Genomic DNA, 19,791 nt, shown 5'->3' with positions numbered 1-19,791 from the left:
GCGGGGAGCCGGGAGCACGGTGGAGCGGTGGAGGGCGTCACTGGGTTTCGGCGTCTAGCAAGTGGTTCAGCTGTCTGCTCCCTAGCAGCCGGCCTTCGGGTCGGGCGTCTCCGTCGGCGACTGCCGCTTCAGTTCTCCCGGTGTGGCCACGAGTCGGGTGAGTCTCGGGAGTCCAGGCCGTTCCGAACGCGGTCCGTTGTTCCTCCTCAGGTCCCTGACGGCGCGTCCCGCCGAGCCCCTTCCTGCCGCCCGTCGGCCCCAGGAGGTGGGGACTAGGAAGACCCGGCTGCCGCAGGCCCACAGCCGGGCTGCTGCGCTGGGGAGGCTGCGAGCGAGGTGGCTGGGCGCTCGCTGGAACACGCTGGTGGCCGAGACAGGCCGTGGGCGTCGCTCGGGGTTGGGATCCGCCCGCCACTCACTGGCTGGTGACCTTGGGCGCGCTCCTCCCCTCCCGGAGCCGGGGCTTCCTCGCCGGTAAAATGGACCTTGAGGAATGGAGCCCTCAACACAGGGTTTGACACGATGAGCGCCCAATAAAGTGTTGTTATTGTTGTTTATCTAGCAATTGAGAATTTGCGGGTAGAAAACGGGGGCCGTTCAAGCACGTCTCAGCTGCAGTGCCCTGTGATGTGAGAACCCACTAAGAGCCCCATCAGTACACTTTGCTCTTTTTTTCTCCTTTAATACTTTTTTTTTCCAGGAAGGTAATACATTCATCTTTCTTTTCTTGCGTCTAAAGATCAGGCGTTTTACGTAGAGTCTTAAGTAAATCAGTTTTGGAAGTCTTCATTTAAAACCTCAAAGGCATGGAAGTTTTCGATGGCAAAGGAATTATGTTGTGATGCCATTCGTATCTCCTCTCCTCTATATGTATGGCTTTTGCACTTGCTTAGTTGATTTAAAATGAGTTTCTTTTTCATCCTTTTCCTACTGCGTTGAGGCCTGAACTAGTTGTCAGTTTCTGACATTCCGCGAACATCCTTTGGGCATTTACCATGTGCATTTGCAAGAATGCTTCCTCACGAGCCTGTGCGTTCCTTGAGATGTGTGAACGAGTATTTTCCTCTGAAATTCACATGATTCTGGCAGAGTGCTCGGCACCTTGTAAGTCCTGGTAATGTTTATTCAGGGAAAGCTGCGAGGGCGCATTCTCTGAGAAACTCTTTAATACCAGGGCCGAAATGTAGGCTTTAAAAATGTTTTATGTTATTTATTTATATATATATATATTTAAATTTTATTTTGAGACGGCGTCTTGTTTTGTCGCCCAGGCTGGAGTGCAGTGGCGCGATCTCGGCTCACTGCAACCTCTACCTCCCGAGTTCTAGTGATTCTCGTGCCTCAACCTCCTGAGTAGCTAGGGTTACAGGCCACGCCTGGCTAATTTTTGTATTTTTAGTAGAGACGGGGATTCACCATGTTGGCCAGGCTTGTCCTGACCTCAAGTGATCTGCCTGCCTCGGCCTCCCGAAGTGCTGGGATTACAGGCGTGAGCCACCGCGCCTAGCCTAAAAAGATATATTTTAGAAAGCGGAGTGTTTACAGTTTTTTTTTCTGGAGAACAGTTTCTTCAGACTCTGCACAACAGACTTTTCTGGCCTTGTTTTTTGCTTATTTTGCAGTGGCATTAGAAATTACTACAACTGTAGTGTAAATTTCCTGTGCAGCCGCACAGTAGGAAAATCTTTCTAAAGGAAAGCCAACTGGCATTAAAATACAGGGTTCTTCCTTGTGATTATAGATTTGCTGAAGTGAGTTATTAGAATGCTTACCCGTTTTCTTTATACTAGAGTTAATACAGCGCTGGCTCTTGGTTTATTTTCTAAAATTGTGCCACCTGGTGGTTGAAATCTGTCTTAGACTACTCTTGAGGAAAATTGTACCTCAGAGTCAGTAGACAAAGATTGAAGGAGTGAGTAAAATAAAGCTATAATTTTTATATCTTCACTAAGAGTACCCTACCGCTTCTACCCTCCCAGCTTACTCCCCAGGAAAAGTTAAAATTGCCCTTATGGGCCCCTTAGCTAGCTATCAAAACACATTTGACAGCTGAAAATTTTAAGGAATTTCAGTGGACTGTTTTGGTATCATTGTGTGCATACACAGTGGATGGGGCTGGATTGAGGAGGAAGGTGGTGGAATCGTGACAAGTTTACCCTTTTGATGTTTTCTTAAATGCCATTGTAAAGATGAGACTGACAAAGTGATGGAAGTCAGAGTAGTTAAGCCTTCCTCCCCAGGCAGCCCCTGGGGTCGCTCCCAGGAGCAGCCTGGCTTGGGGTCTGCACTGGAATTAAATATTATTCTATTCAAATAATAACAGTTTGAATGGAATTTATCCCTCTCTATTTCACTGGAAACATCCAAGAACGAGGTCTTATGTTCCTTTCACTTTCGTTTCCACCATGCTGCTGATGTTCATAATTATTATTTTTTGAGATGGAGTCTCACTCTGTCGACCAGGCTAGAGTGCAGGTGGTGCCATCTTAGCTCACTGCAACCTCTGCCTCCAGGGCTGAAGCGATCCCCCTGCCTCAGCCTCCCAAGTAGCTGGATTACAGGCCCCCACCACCACGCCCAGCGAATTTTTGTATTTTTAGTAGAGACTGGGTTTCACCATGTTGGCTAGGCTGGTCTCGAACTCCTGACCTCAAGTGATCTGCCCACCTCGGCCTGCCAAAGTTCTGAGATTACAGGCGTGAGCCACAGCTTCCGGCCTCACATAAGTTATTTTAAACCCATGCCATCACTGAGATATATAGGTCAAGAGCAAATTCCATTTTATGGAAGAGAGACTTAGGTCTCAGATTAGTAACCAAAATGATGTAACTTGTGAGTAGCTGACTAGTGACAAATACAATACTCTTCTCTTTTTTTGTGTCTTGACAGACTCACTATTTCCACACTTACAGGATAGTATAACGTTGGCTGCTTTGGAACTTGCGCCTACAATGACTACCTTTTGAACTTGTTGTCAATCAGAAGCTCTTTGGGAAATAGTTTTTCCATCTGAATGTATTTCATTCACAAACTGCTGTGAATGCCTGTCTTTCCTATTTTGAACATGGATTAAAAATCTGTCATGGTTAGAGATTATGTTGGGTTGTGACTTTGCAGCTAACTACTGTGTGACCTGGGGCTTAGTTTCTCTATGAAAATGTGGGCAGTGCATATTTTGACCTATAAAAAGACAATTTCTCATGGTTCAACTGAATTTAAAAGGCTACCGGTTTCATAAGGTTATTGCATTGTAAGACTTGTGCTTAGCACTTGGCAAGTGTTCAACAAATTATTTTCTAAACTAATAACGTTGATATCTTCTTATGACTTTGAAGAAATTTTAAAAATAAAGAGTATGGAATACGTATTTAGCGTTTCTTCAGTTTGTTAAATATATTTTGAGTTAAATTGTGTTACTAGAATAGTCTTTTAAAGGTGAGTGCTGGAAGACATCAGCACTTAATTACATGTGTTCTGAGAGAACATTGCCATTTTTACAGTTGTACCTTACATATTACACCCCAGAATACAGCAGTACATCTGTGTATGCACCAACATTTAGGCAAAGCCAAGTGACACAAAGTGGATGGAAGGGAGCATAGGTGACGGGTAGATAGAGGGCAAGGGGAGGAAGAGCATATCTAGCTAAAAATATGTGGTAGAAGAAAGAAAGGAGTGATGGGGAAAGCAAGGAATCTGTTGGATAAGGGATAAGGTGAGTGTTTAGAGCTTTAGGTTAAGTAGTAGCTTCTTACCAAGAATAGGAAAAGGAAATGAAATTAAACCATTTTATTCTTTGACATAGTCATCTAGGCTAAGAAAGTAGAAGGCCCTTATAAATATATACAATTATTATTTGTCAATTCAAAGTAAAACTAAATAATGTGAATTAGAAGGGAAGACGTTTTATTGGTACCCTACCCTGATTGACAATAGCATACGTATTTGAGGTAAACTTGTTACAGAGGGAGGAAAATATGTACCATTTTATGTACTTAGGCTTATATACATCTTTGCATCTATTAATATTATCTCAGTCAAGTGTCTTCTCAGGTATTTGTCAATTAAAGAAATCATTTCAGTACATCATAAGCTTATTTCTGAATTGTAAAGGCACACATTTGAGTGCCGGTTGATAGAAATGTGCAAAAATATTTTGTCAAATACATTTAGAAAATGTTAGAGACATTTTCTAGTGATTAAACCAGTGTCTGTTTTCTGTTATTGTTGTTTTTGAGATGGAGTCTTGCGCTGTTACCCAAGCTGGAGGTCAGTGGTGCCATCTTGGCTCACTGCAACCTTGCCTCCCAGGTTCAAGTGATTCTCCTGCTTCGGCCTCCCAAGTAGCTGGGATTACAGGCGCCCACCAACACACCCGGCTAATTTTTTGAATTTTTAGTAGAGATGGGGTTTCGGCATGTTGGCCAGGTTGGTCTTGAACTCTTGACTTCAGGTGATCCACCTGCCTCAGCCTCCGAAAGTGCTGGGATTACAGGTGTGAGCCACCGCATCTGGCCTATACCAGTGTATGTTTTCTTTAGGAAAAAATAAGGCAGAAACCAGATAACTAACACTTCACATAAATGTAGGTGCAGAATATTGGTACGAAATTGGATAACTTAAATTGCTGAACTGTATGAAACTTAATTTTTCTAAGGCAAAAATTGATATCATTGGAAGGATCTTGGAGTCAGTGGCAGGCAAACAAAATTTAAACTTGGCTGCATTTTCGTTTTTCGTTTCAAATGAATACTTAACTAGGTGCAATGGCTTTATTTGTGGTCTTCAGCTGTGTTGTGTGTGTGTGTGTGTGTTTAGTAGTTACTGAATAGTACAGGGACCTACTGCATTTTTATAAGTTGCAATTGAAATAGTAGCTATGCTATGATCCTTTGGAATTATTTGTTCAGACAGTTTTTTGTTTCTGTTGAGTGGGAGGTGGATGGGCAGTTTGAATTTGTCACAGGTTTTTTTTTTTTAACAGCTTGAGGTATAATTTACATACCATAAAATTCGCATGGTGAAATGCACGTAACATAAAATTTACCATCTTAACCATTTAAATGCACAGTTCAGTGGTATCAGATACATTAATAATGTTGTGCAACCATCACCACCGTCCATCTCCATAATACTTTTTATCTTGTAAAACTGCCTGTTAAACAGTAACTCCCCATTCATCTCCTCCTGCCCTTCCACCTCCCTCTGGTAACCGCCATTCCACTTTCCGTCTCTTTGATTTTGACTACTTCAGGTGCCTCGTATAAGTGGAATGTTAAAGTGTTTGCCTTTTAAAAAATATATAATTTCAAATTTTATTTCAGATTTTGGGTATAAGTAATGTGCAGGTTTCTTACATGGGTACATTGGATGACACTGAGGTTTGGGGTACTGTTGATCCCATCATGCAGGTAAGTGAGCGTAGTATCTAATGGTTTTTCAGCCCTTACCCTCCTTCTACCGTCTATTAGTCCCCAATGTCTTTTGTTGCCATCTTTATGTCTGTGAGTATCCAGTGTTTAGCTCCCACTTATAAGTGAGAATATGCCATATTTGGCTTTCTGTTGCTGCATTAATTCACTTAGGATAATGGCTTCCAGCTGCATCCATGTTGCTGCAAAGGACATAATTTCATCCTTTTTTATGGCTGTTTAGTATTCCATGGTGTATATGTACATATTTTCTTTATCCAATCCATTACTGATAGACACTTAGGTTGATTCCATGTCTTTGCTATTGTAAATAGAGCTACAAATAACATATGAGTGCATGTTTTTCTTTTTGTAAAACGGTTTATTTTCTTTTGGCTATATACCCAGTAATGGGATTGCTGGATCAAGTGGTAGCTGTTTTAAGCTCTTTGAGAACTCTCCAGACTGCTTTCCACAGTGGGTGAACTAATTGACATTCCCACAACAGTGTATAAGCATTCTCTTTTCTCACAACCTCCCCCAGCATCTGTGTTTTTTTGACTTTTTAGTAATAGCCATTCTCACTGATGTGAGGTGGTATCTCATTGTGGTTTTGATTTGCATTTCTCTGATGATTAGTGATGTTGAGCATTTTTTCATGTTTTTTGGCCACTTGTATATCTTTTGAGAAGTGGCTGTTGATGTCTTTTGCCCACTTTTTTTTTAAATTTGTTTATTTGTTTTGTTTTTTTGAGACGGAGTCTCACTGTGTCACCTAGGCTGGAGTGCAGTGGCGCCATCTTGGCTCACTGCAACCTCCGCCTCCTGGGTTCAAGCGATTCTCCTTCCTCAGCCTCTCAAGTAGCTGGGACTACAGGCGCCCGCCACCACGCCCGGCTAATTTTTGCATCTTTAGTAGAGATGGGGTTTCACCATATTGGCCAGGCTGGTCTCGAACTCCTGACCTTGTGATCTGCCTGCCTTGGCCTCCCAAAGCGCTGGGATTACAGGTGTGAGCCACCATGCCCAGCCTTTTGCCCACTTTTTAATGGGATTATTTATTTTTTACTTGTTGAATTAATTTCCTTATAGATTCTGGATATTACACCTTTGTTGGATGCATAGTTTGTGAATATTTTGTCCTATTCTGTAGGTTGTCTTTATTCTATTCATAGTTTCTTTTGCTGTTTTGAGATCTTTAATTAAGTTTCAGTTTTTGTTGTAATTGTATTTGAGTACTTAGTCCTAATTCTTTTCCGAAGGTGAATGTTCAGAATGGTGTTTCCTGGGTTTTCTTCTAGGATTCTTATAGTTTGAGGCATTCTGTGTAAATCTGTAATCTATCTAGAGTTAATTTTTACATATGATGAAAGGTAGGGGTCCACTTTTATTCTTCTGCATATAGCTAGCCAACTATCCCAGCACCATTTATTGAATGGGAAGTCCTTTTGCCATTGCTTATTTTTGTTGACTTTGTCAAAGATCAAAAGTGTGTGGCTTTATTTCTGGGCTGTTATGTTCCATTGGTCCATGTGTGTGTTTTTGTAGGAGAAGCTTGCTGATTTGGTTATTGTAGCCTTATAGTCTGAAGTAGGGTAATGTGATACGTTTGGTTTTTGTTCTTTTTGCTTAGGATTCTTTTGGCTATTTGAGCCCCTTTTTGGTTCCATATGAATTTTTGGATAGTTTTTTCTAATTCGGTGAAAAAATGCCATTGGTAGTTTGATAGGAGTAGTGTTGAATCTGTAGATTGCTTTGGGCAATATGGCCATTTCAATGATATTGATTCTCCCAATCCATGAGCACGGAATGTTTTTCTATTTGTTTGTGTCATCTGTGATTTCTTTCAGCAGTGTTTTGTAGTTCTTCCTGTAGAGATCTTTTACCTCCTTGGTTAGATGTATTCCTGGGTATTTTATTTTTTTGGTGGCAATTGAAAATGGGATTGTATTCTTGATTTGGCTTTCAGGTTGAACCTTATAGTGTATAGACATGCTACTGATTTTTCTATGTTGATCTTGTATCCTGAAACTACTCAAGTCATTTGGCAGAGTCTTTAGGGTTTTCTGGGTATAGAATCATATCGTCAGTGAAGAGAGACAGTTTGACTTCTTTTCTTATTCGGATGCCTTTTATTTCTCTTGACTGATGCTTTGGCTAGGAAATAAGTACTGTGTTGAATAGGAGTGGTGAGAGCGGGCATCCTGTTCCCTTGTTCCGGTCCTCAAGGGAAATGCTTCCATCTTTTGCCTGTTCAGTATGATGTTGGTTGTGAGTTTGTCATAGATGGCTCTTATTATTTTGAGGTATGTTCTTCAGTGCCTAGTTTGTTGAGGGTTTTTATCATGAAGGGATGTTGGATTTTATCAAAGGCTTTTTTGCATCTATTGAGATAATCACATGGTTTTTGTGTTTAATTCTGTTTGTGTGGAGAATCACATTTATTGATTTGCGTATGTTGAACCCTATATATATGTTTTTTGAGTGGCTTATTTCATTCAGAATGTCCTCACATTTCATCCATGTTGTAGCATGTCAGAATTTCCTTCCATTTTAAGGCTGAATAGTATTCCATTGTATGTATATACCACATTGTGCTGATCCATTGTCTGTTGGACTCTTGGGTTGCTTCCATGTTTTAATTATTGTGAATAATATGCCGTGAACATGGGTGTTCAAATATCTCTTCAAAACCTTGCATTTAATTCTTCTGAAAATATAGCCGGAAGTGGAATTGTTGGATCATATGGTAATTTCATTTTTAATTTTTTGAGGAACTGCTATACCGGTTTCCACAGTGGCTATCCCAGTTTACATGCCCGCCCACAGTGCGCAGGAGTTTCAGTTTCTCTACATCCTCTTTAGCATTTGTTATTTTCTGTTTTTTTTTCAGCAGTAGCCATCCTAATGGATATGGGTTGGTTCCTGTTTTCTATTTGGAACTTTAAAAAAAATTAAAGCAGGTAATCGGTTCTTTCTTTTGGTAATCATTTCTGAGTTAGAGTAGGTTAAGCCCAGGTGGGGCACGGTAGCTCATGCCTGTCCCAACACTTTGGGAGGCTGAGGATCACTTGAGGACAGGAGTTTGAAACCAGCCTGGGCAACATAGCAAGACCTCTGACTACAAAAAAAAGAAAAAAAAAGAACAGCTGCCCATGATGTTTTTCCTTTGACCTTGGCTGCTAATTTTCCACCTTGTGGATGATCCAATTAAACTTAAGTTCAGGGATTTCAGCTTCATGTTTTCAGTGTAATAATTAGTTTTATGGCTATATCTGTTAAATTTGAAATTTTTTTTCACAACTTCTGGTTTCATTTCATTGTTTAGTTTTTTTTTTCAGCCAGCTATTAAGAAAAAAGCAATCTATATTCACACTAATATGAGACTAATGACCCTTTAACCCTCAGAATAATATACATTTTAAAATAATAAGCCAATTCTCTTAATTGGTAGAATTTCATCTGAACAAAATGAGTTGTTAATTTCGAGAATGTGGCGAAAATATTTGAAGTCAGGCTTATTAATATAAGCAAGCTGTTTCTGCTTTAGCGCTTATTTCCAGGACTGGGTCTCTTGAGGCTTCCTGCTTTTCTCCTGAACCTGTAGGTTCTCTAAATACTACTGATAACTTGCTGAATATCTTAAATCATTGAATTAGAAAGCTTTGTCTCAAGTTTAATAATTTGCCTGAGGTCGCACAGCTGGTTAATGGTTAACATACTTCTCTGATAAAGGTCACTAGAGGTTCTTATGAAGATACTTTTAGGTGGCGTAACAAATGTGTTTATGCATATTCAAGACACTCTTGTATCCACAGGTTGCACTGCTGTGATCCATCCTCATCTCCTAAAGATGCATCCTGACTTATCTCCACACTTGCACACTGAAGAATGCAACGTCTTGATTAACTTGCTTAAGGAATGTCACAAAAATGTAAGAGTTCAGAAAAACGACTGTACAGCCAAAATGAAACTTAGTTATAACACACTGATGTAAAATGTTACCTCCGTTGATAGAAGGAAACGATAATGTCTTAGTAAGGAGTCTTGAGTTTAGTCAAGATTAGCAGTTGATATGTGCGATTTTTTTCTTTTTTTTACACAAACTACCTCCTTTTATGATTAGTAAAAATCAGACATGGTAGTTTGTTAGGGAACGTCTGAACTGGTATGTAACAGTTGGAATCCATGTTCTTACAATAAAATGCTTTCTCTTTCCTAATTATAGTGCACTAGAACAGTTATATTCAGCGCTGACACTTCTGATTATAATGGAATTATTCTAAAAGTATCTGCTCTTTGATGGCTACCATTCTGTGTTTAATGGTAATAGAAACGTGTTATATAATTAGACATTAACTAGATTTATGATTGGCTTAATCTGATGTGTTTAGTTGTTAGTGGAATGGAAGTAAAATTACATGGTTAAAACCAAAATAGAAAAGGAGCCCATCCATATTTGGAATGCATTAAATCAAGCTGACATTTTTATAGCTGTTGAATATTTAGCTTTTCCTTATATGTTTGATATATGACACCGTTGTTACAAGAAGCATTTGTTTTTTCTTTAGCTTTGCATAGTTTTTCTCATGATGTCTACAAACTGTAGATATATCAAATTATTATAATATAAAGTATCACTTAAATGAGTAAAATTTATAGACCAAAAGTAAGGTGGTAAGTAGTGCTTATAAAATGTGAAGTCAGATATTTTTACTGGTTCAAAGAATGTTGTTGATGACAATATTTTTTGGGCTATTTCACTATACATATAGATCAAATGAGCCAGACTACATCAATAAAACATAACGTTTTGATTTTTAAAGTAAAAACTATATAAAATATTCACTGTTTAAAGAACAAGAACTAATTATTTGTGTTAAAGTAGAATATTTCAATTTGTATATGGTCAGTTATAGTCAGAGACAGAAAAGGGGAGAGGGTCTGGCAACAGAGAGGCACAGTGGAGAGAAAGAGACTCTGTGGAATAACATTTCAGTCTTGTTATTGAGGATTTTGCCAGTATAGCCCTTTAGATTTATGTTGTGCTTTTTGTAATACTAGACATAAATAAGGATATTATCGCATCATATTTATTTCCATGGTTAATCAAATTAAGGGGCAGAGTTTTTCAACCCTTGCTTTTAAGTAATCTTTGTTTTATGTTTATATTTGTATATTGCTTTTTGGTCCATGACTGTTTTTAAATTGAAATCTATTTAAACGTTGTTTTTTTTTTTTTCTTTCAAATGGATTTCTTATAATAAAGGTGGCTTCTTGAATCACTGGAACTAAAGATGGATTTTTAAAAATTAACTTTATTGAGGTGTAATTTACATGTAAGGAAATGCATCTATTTTAAGTAAACAGTTTGATGAGTTTTGTCATATATAGATACCCATGCAACCACCATCACAGTCAAGATCTGAAACATTTCTATCAGTTTCCTGTGCCCCTTTGCAGTGAGTCCCCAACCCTTAACTTACCTCTTGCCCAGGTAACCACTGCACTACTTTTTGTTGATATAGATGAATTTTGCAGTTCTAGAATTTGTTAGAAATTTACACTACATTGTATATTCTTTTTATTTTTTGAGATGGAGTCTCACTCTGTCACCCAACCTAGAGTGTAGTGGCGCGATCTTGGCTCACTGCAACCTCCGCCTCCCAGGTTCAAGTGTTTCTCCTGTCTCAGTTTGCCTAGTAGCTGGGATTACAGGCGTGCGCCACCAGGCCTGGCTAATTTTTTTTATCTTTAGTAGAGACGGAGTTTCACCACGTTGGGCAGGCTGGTCTCAAACTCCTGACCTCAGGTGATCCTCCCGCCTCGGCCTCCCAAAGTGCTGGGATTACAGGCATGAGCCACTCCACCTGGCCTACATTGTATATTCCTATATTTTGCATCATGATATGTTTTTGAGGGTCATAACATGCTGTTGCACATGTCATTAGTTCATTTATTTTTATTTCTGAGTAGTAGTTCATTGTATGGATATGCCACAGTTTATTTACCTATTAATGGACATTTAGGCAAATAAACAGTTTGCAGCTGTGCTGTTTTGGATAAAGCTGCTATGAACATTCATGCACAAGTCGTTTATTTTTGAGACAGAGTCTCGCTCTGTCACCCAGGCTGGAGTGCAGGGGTCCAATCTTGGCTCACTGCAACCTCTGCCTCCCAGGTTCAAGCAATTCTCCTGCCTCAGCCTCCTGAGGAGCTGGGATTACAGGTGTGTGTCACCACACCTGGCTCATTTTTGTATATTTAGTAGAGGCGGTGTTTCATTATGTTGGTCAGGCTGGTCTCCAACTCCTGATCTCAGGTGATCCGCCTGCCATGGCCCCCCAAAGTGCTGGGATTACAGGCATGAGCCACCGTACCCAGCCATCATGTGCAAGTCTTTGTGTGAACATCTTTTTATTTCTCTTGGGTAAATACCTAGGAATGGAATGACTAGGACATGTGGTAAGTGTATATGTACCTTCATAAAAGGCCACCAAACTGTTTTCCATTTTATACTACTCTACATTCCTACCACTGTCCATCACCAGTGCCTAATATTATAAACTTTTTAAGTTCAGCCATTGTGTGGATATGTAGTAGTATCTCCTTTTGGTTTTAAATTGTATTTCCCTGATGACTAATGATTTTGACATGCTTTTCATGTGCTTCTTTGGCCATTCATATAAAATTTTTTGCCTGTATTTTAAAATTGGATTGTTTTGTGACTGAGTTATAAGCATTCTTTTTATCATTTGGGATACAAATCCTTTGATAAGTGTATTATGAATATTTTCTCTGTGGCTTTTTTTTTTTTTACTTCCTTTAGGATGTGTTTCAAAGAGTAGCTTGTACGTTTGATGAAGTCTTTTTTTTTTCTTTCATGGTTTGTGCTTTTTGTGTCTTAAGGATCTTTGTGTATTCTGTGGTCACAAAGATACTCTTGTATTTTCTTTTAGTTCTATCGTATTAGCTTTACATTGGTCTATGATTCGTTTCAAGTTAATTTCATTTTTTTCTTTTGATATTTGTGTATTCTTATCTGAGATTTCAAGTTAATTTTTGTGTATAGTATGAGGTGTGAGTTGAAGTTGATTTTCTTTGCCTGTGGGTAGCCAGTTGTCTCAACACCATATGTTGAAGAGACTGTTCTATCCCTGCTGATTTACCATGGTCCCTTTGTCAAAAATCAGTTGACCATATGTGAGTGGGTCTATTTCTGGGCTCTCTAGTCTGTTTCACTGATTTATATGTCTCTTCTTAACACCAGTACCATGCTGTCTTAATTACTGTTGCCTTGTAGTAAGTCTCAGTCATATAGTATAAATCCTCCAATTTTGTTCTTTTTTCAAAGTTGTTTTGGCTATTCTAAGTACTTTCATTTCCATATTAATTTTAGAATCAGCTTGTCATTTTCTACAAAAAACTTGTTTACTGGTTTTTTGTTTTTTGAGGCTGAACATTGTTGATGACTTGGATTTTATCTTTTGTATCAGCAGGCAGTTCGTGTTTTTACATATTTTTAGGGCATAGCTGGCATAGCCTTTACTCTAGAGTTAGCTTAGCCCAATTACTAAAATAGGATTCTTTACTGATTGACTTGCATATTCAATGAGATCTCTACTTTGGCTTATAAGGACTCCATTGACTCCCAGCCCTGTGTGAGCTCTGCGTTTTTCAGCTTGTAGCTGCTGTAATTGTTCTTTGTAGTGATTATGGCATTGTGAAAGTCACCCAACACATGTGTAGTGAATACTCAGTCAGTGACTCAAGGCAGCTCCATGTAGATTTCTGGAGTTCTTTTGCTGCTTATCTCTACCTCACAAATTCCGGCTGCCCCAGCCTGCCCGAACTCCTCTGATGTTTGCCTCCTCTGCTCGGTGAAACTACCATTCTCTTCTTGAGTTCTGTTCTCTGCTACATGGTTTGGAAATTGTCTGTAGGTAGAAAGCTAGGTGAATGTAGGGTTCACTTTGTTTTGTTTTTTTCTTTCAGTTATCACACTCCTGTAGTCTGTTGTCCCAATATCTGAAAATAGTTGTTTTATATATTCAGTTTGTTCTTTCATGGCTAGAAGCAGAAGTCTGGAAAATAGATTTTTAAGTAAATAGCATGGGGACAATTACATAGCTGTTTGGAAAAAGTTAGAATACCATACATATGAATCAACTAATGGGGCAGACATCTAAATGTCAAAAATGAAACGATACAAACACTAAGAAACCTGGATAAATTCTGATATAACCTAGGTGTGGGGAAAGTGTGCCTAAGTAAGGACCCTGAATTCCAGAGACAATAAAATCAAAGATTGATAAAGGATCGTTTGAGGCGTGGAGTTCCAGACCAGCTTGGGCAACATAGCAAGATCCTGTCTCTACAAAAAATAAAAATAAAAGTGGCCGGGCATGGCACATGCCTGTAGTCCTAGCTACTTGGAAGGTTGAGGTAGTAGGATCACTTACCCAGTTGTTTGAGGCTGCAGTACAACACATCAGCCTGTGTGACAAAGTGAGACCCTGTCTTTACAAAAAAAAAAAAAAAAGGAAGGGGAATAAGAGGCCAAAAATCAGAGAGAAAAATGAGCAAAAGCATGAGAGACAATTTAAAAAAAAAAGAAAAGATGGTCTTTAAACATGAGAAGATGTTCAACCTCAATAATTAGAGAAATACAAATTAAATATACTGAACATACCATTACTTATCTGCAGGGGGGCCAAATAGTGTGACAGCGCATTCTGTTGGCAAGACTGTATACCCTCATACATTTCTGATGGGACTGCAAATTGTTATAATCTTTATAGAGAGGAATTTGCTGCCTTGTAGCAAAACTGCCGTATATTTGCTTTTTAATCCATCAGTCCCACTTCTAGGAATTTATCTTAAAAGTATAACTCTAACAGTATGAAAAAATGTATGCATAGAGTTATTTACTGCAGTGTTGTTTGCACTTGGAAAATGTTGGGAACACACTTTCCCAACATAAAGTAGTTGAACGACCTATGGTACATCCACACAATGGAGCACTATACAGCTGTTTTGTAGTTTTTATTTTTAAATAGACTTTGTTTTTTTAGAACAGTTTTAGATTTACAGAGAAATTGTGAATGCAGTACAGGGAATTCCCATATACCTCACATCTAGTGTCCCTTATTATTAACATCTTACATTGATAAGGTGTTTGTTACAGTTAATAAACCAATATTGATACATGATCGTTATTTAAAGTCCATGCTTACTCAGATTGCTTCAGGTTAGTGTTTACCTAATGTCTTTTCTCTGTTACAGGATTCCGTCCAGGATACACATTACACTTAGTTCTTGTCACTCTTCAGGCTCCTGTTATCTGTGACATTTTCTTTGTTTTTGATGACCCGAAAAGGTTTGAGGCATAATGGCCAGGTATTTGGTAGAATGCTCCTCTGTTTGAATTTGTCTTGTTTTCCTCATAATTGGATTGGGATCATGTGTTTTCGGAAGAAGACTACAGAGGTAAAGTACATTTTCATCAAGGCTGCATACTACAACATAATTTATCATTGTTAATGTTGACGTTGATCACCTGGCTGAGATACGTGTTAGGTTTCTGTACCTTTTTTTTTTTTGGAGACAGGGTCCACTATGTCTTCCAGGCTGGAGTGCAGTAGTGTCATTTTGGCTTACTGCAGCTTCAACCTCCTGGGCCTAGGTGATCCTCTCATCTCACCCTCCCGAGTAGCTGGGACTACAGGCCACGTCACCATGCTCGAATAATTTTTTGTATTTGTATATTTGTAGAGAACGGGTTTTCGCCATGTTGCTCAGGCTGGTCTTGAACTCCTGGGCTCAAGCAATCTGTCTGCCTTAGCCTCCCAAAGTGCTGGTATTACGGATGTGAGCTATTGCACGTGGCTAGGTTTCTCTGCTTTGAAGTTACTCTTTTTCTCCCTCTTCATAACTCTTTGGAAGGAAGTCACTGTGTGCAGCCTACACGTAAGGACTGGGAAGTTACCCTGTTCCTCCAAGGTGGTGGAGTATCTATATAATCTTCTGGAATTCTGTTCTGGAGAGTTGCCTGTTCTCCCCCATTTATTTACTTATGTCAGTATGGACTCATGTATATTTACTTTTACCTTGGGTTATAATCCAATACTACTTTGTTTTGTTGCTCAAATTGTTCCAGCTTTGGCCACTGAGAGTCTTTCAGTTGGCAGTGCAGCTGTTAAAAAAAAAAAAAGCCAGGCTTGGTGGCTCAGTCCTGTAATCCCAGCACTTTGGGAGTCTGAGGTGGGAGGATTGCTTGAGCCCAGGAGTTCAAGACCTACATGGGCAACATAGTAAGACACCTGTTTCTAGAAAAAATTTTAAAAAATTATGTCACTAGATGACACATGCCTGTAGTCCCAGCTCCTCAGGAGGCTGAGGTTGAGGTGGGAGGATCACTTGAGCCTGGGAGGTCAAGGCTGCAGTAAGTCATGATTGTGCCACTGCATTCCAGCCTGGGTGACAGAGTAAGACCCTGCCTCTGAAAAGAAGAAAAAAAAATTTCTTTGAACCAACATGTATGACTTCCAGGATGTATTTCGTGAAGAAATCAAAGGACAAAACAGTATTTATAGTATCCTAGCGTTTGTATAAAAAAGGAGGAGAAGATAGCAAAACATATTTGTATCTCTTCATTTGTGCAAAAAGAAACAAGATAACCAGAAGCTAATGAGATTAATTACCTTCTGAGAGGTGGGTAGGAGCAAAGTAGAGAGAGTGGAGGAGTGACACTTTTACAAAATCTTTTGGCCGGTGGCAGTGGCTCATGCCTGTAATCCCAGCACTTTGGGAGGCCATGGCGGGCAGATCACTTGAGTCCAGGAATTTGAGACCAGCCTGGCCAACATCACAAAACTTCATCTCTACCAAAAATAAAAAATTAGCCGTGCGTGGTGGCGGACCCCTGTAATCCCAGCTACTCAGGAGGCTGAGGCAGGAGAATCACTTAAACCTGGGAGACGGAGGTTGCAGTGAGCTGAGACTGTGTCACTGGACGCTAGCCTGGGTGACAGAGTGAGACTGTGTCTCAAAAACAACAACAAAAAATTATATGTTTTGTATAATTCATGCTGTTTGAACTTTGTTAATGTTTCATATACTCAAAAAAAGGGGGGGGAATGAAAAAAAGGATGAGCAGAGTTGGGAAGAAAACTCAAAAATGGAATACAAGCAAAACCAAACAAACTTACTTGAAATGAGTCATCTAATTACACTAAAGAAAAAAATGAACTAACCCAAGTAATTTGAACGTAGGCTAAAGACAAAGTAGAGCTGTTGTTAGTAGTTTGGATTTTGCAGCAGTGTGGATTGGCAGTTCTGACACTGGCTTCTATGTATTCTGTGTATTCCAAGACTGAGCAAATAAGTAAACATATTGTAGACAAAAAGAGACAGGTTTCTTACTGTCATAAATATAGAAGTGGAAAGACTAGGATGTATCCTGTGATGTTGGATTGGAATTAGAGGTATCAGTGTGAACTCATGGTTTTCAATATATATAAGATGTAGAATAGATAGATATGTGTGTCTATGTTTGTTTCATGTATATATTCAATGTATGTTTTCCTGTAGCAATGAGCATACGTAACGCCCAGATTTTGTTTTTTAAATACCACTCTTCCGTAAACAGAAACAGGGATCCTTGGAGAAGTGACTGATTGTAGGGCTAGGGCTGGGAAAGAACAAGAAGAACCTGCAACATCTTGTACCAGAAAGTATGACATTTATCAAAGAATGATGGGGGCTGTTAAAAGGACAGGGGCCAGCTTGAAGGGATTCCCACTGGCCAAAAATGGGGCAGAGCATCAAAGTAATGAAAATAATATAATCAATTGAATAAGGATCCATGAGTCCAAACTCATATAAATATATAAATGGATGAGAAGGGAAAGTTTCCCTTACAGTAGAATGCCAACTAAAATATAAGAGGAGTGCTAGAATTAGAAAATCACTTTTTGTTAACTGTTGTAGTAGTAATTGATTTAGTCAGTAATCATTAATAGATCCTCATACTAGTGGGTGAAAAGTTTGAGGAAATAATTGGATAGTTAAATGGTCTCAAAGTGTGTCCCCATAATAATTAGAGAGGAAAAACGAATACGGTGTAGAAACTTGGCAGGTAGCTTCTTACCTAGGTAATAAAAGTTAACATCAATAATGGGACAAATTGCCACGTGCCTCTTGATGTGATACACTGAAGACACAACATCACTTCTAGGGTATTCCTGCCAAAAAGTCACGACCTGAATCGAGTTGTGAAGAAACACCAGACAAACCCACATGGGGGAGCATTTTGCAAAATAACTGGCCTGTACTCTTTAAAATGTTAAGGTAATGAAAGAAAAAAGAGACAAGCTGTTTCAAATAAAGATTAAAGATAAGAAAAATATTGTTAAGAGTTGGAAAAAAAAAAGACTAAAAAGACGTGACAACTAAATGCAATGGCAATCCTGGATCAGGAAAAAAAACCCACCCAACTTTTTTTGCCTTTTGCATGAATGATATTATTAGGCAAATTCGTGAAATTTGAATAAGGTCTATAAATTAGATACTAGTGTTAATGTTCATTTCCTAATTTTGGTAATCGTATGGGGACTTAAATTTAAGTCCTTGTTTTTTTAGGAAACGTGCATCATATCTGCAACTTACTCGGTTCAGAAGAAAAGCTCGGGTGTATATGTAAGAGCTAGAAGGATAAAGCAAATTTGGTGAAATGTTACTATTTGGAAATTCTTTGTACTGTTCTTGGAACTTTTCTTCAAGTTTGAAATTGACAAATGTTTTTAAAGACATCTGCTGTCATCAAGAAATACTTTACCTAACTGATCTTTCTGAAGACTTGCACTTTTTAAGTGTTAAATTGAGCCCAGGAGTTTGAGTGTATAGTGAGCTATGATGTCACTCCCGCACTTCAGCCTGGGCAACGGAGCGAGACCATGTCTCTCAACAGCAACACCACTACCACCTAGTGACTTAAAACAACCATAATTCTGCAGGTCTATATCTGGGGGGGAAAAGTTAATTAAAAGTTTATCGGGAGGATGTCTCACTCCGTCACCCAGGCTCGAGTGCGGTGGCACAATCAAAGTTCACAGCAGCCTTGAACTCCTGGGCTCAAGTGATCCTTCTGCCTCATCCTCCTGAGCAGATGGGAGTACAGGTGTGTGCCATCATGCCTGGCTAATTCAATTTTTTTTTTTTTTTCCTCGTAGAGACAGGCTCTCCTGTGTTGCCCAGGCTGGTCTCAAACTCCTGGCTTCAAGCTGTCCTCCTACCTTGGCCTCCCAAAGTGCTGGGATTACAGGCATGAGCCACTGTGCCTGGCCTGATCCCAGTTATTTAATTAATAAATTGAGTGAATTATATTACCTAAGATGTCTTCTAGCCCTGAGTTTGTGTAATTCTGTTTTAGTCTTTTTTGTTGATTAGTCTTCCTGAATACCCCTGTCTGTGCTGGAATGCTGCAGTGCTCTGCAACCTGCTTGAAGTGCATGAGTGTTTTATCTCCAAATAGCCTACCTTGCTGTGCTTTTATCATTCGTTCCGTGCTTTTATAGTTCTGCTGTGATCTTTGCAGGCAAGTGTTATTTCCACAGCTTTCAGGTGTCTGTGGGTGGCTTCTGATCTACTGGCCTATTTTGCCTAAATTTGTCAGCAAGACTTAGATATTCTTTCCATCTGAAGGTAAAATACAGAATTTAGAACAGCTCATTTCGTCAAAGCTACTTGGAAATCCTTATGTATTTTTTCTGATTTATAAAAGTAATATGTAAATAATACATATCATTTTAGATAGTGTTAAAAAAGTAGGATAGTATAAAGCAAACAAAAATTACCTTTTGTTCAACCATCCAGAGATAAACTCACTAAGTACTGGGTTTTTCCACCATTAAAAAATTTTTGTATTTTCCCTTTTTCTCTTCTTCTTATTAGCATTTTGAAATGCCCACTTTTTTTCCATCGTGAGAAAATAAATACATAAGATTCCTTCCCATAATCCCAGCCTTCTGGTATCTTGTGTTAGCGTCCCTTTCAGAGCTATTGAAAGAATACTGCTTTCTTCTTTCAGGTTGGCTTCTACCCTCACTAGGGTCCCAAAACTTTCAAGATCACTAATGACTGCACTACTGGCAAATTTGGTGGATGTTTTCAGTAGTTACCTCACTTTTCTCCCAGCAGCATTTGATTCCCTCTCAAAACACTCTTCCACAGGCTTCTACCATAACTTTCTCTTCCCTGGTTTTCCTTAAGTTTTTTTGGCTACTCTTCAGGATACCCTAGGCTACACCTTCCTGCAAAAAATCATTCACTTTCCTGGTTTCAGTAACTCCCAAATCTGTATCTCTGGCTCAGATTTTCT

At 39.1% G+C, this 19,791-nt stretch overlaps 1 protein-coding gene across 6 annotated transcripts in view; it reads left to right on the top strand.

Moving 5' to 3' along the window:
- Positions 1–19,791, top strand: part of CMC2 (C-X9-C motif containing 2) — a 43,967-nt gene that overhangs the window by 13,401 nt on the left and 10,775 nt on the right. For 2 of the 6 annotated variants that reach the window (XM_003952896.5, XM_009431291.5), the window contains exons 1-2: positions 26–157; positions 9,230–9,345. In XM_003952896.5, the coding sequence (XP_003952945.1) occupies positions 9,265–9,345 (81 nt within the window). In that variant the 5' untranslated portion in view covers positions 26–157; positions 9,230–9,264. Of the gene's footprint in view, positions 1–25; positions 158–6,062; positions 8,161–8,254; positions 8,375–9,147; positions 9,346–19,791 lie in introns of those variants that run through there. The other 4 variants (XM_063797861.1, XM_024349963.3, XM_024349962.3 and 1 more) reach the window with 4 other exon arrangements.

The sequence above is a fragment of the Pan troglodytes genome, chromosome 18, assembly GCF_028858775.2.
Source record: "Pan troglodytes isolate AG18354 chromosome 18, NHGRI_mPanTro3-v2.0_pri, whole genome shotgun sequence".
NCBI lineage: Eukaryota > Metazoa > Chordata > Mammalia > Primates > Hominidae > Pan > Pan troglodytes.
The sequence above is the reverse complement of the archived record's forward strand: the minus strand, read 5'-3'. Positions and strand labels throughout refer to the sequence as shown.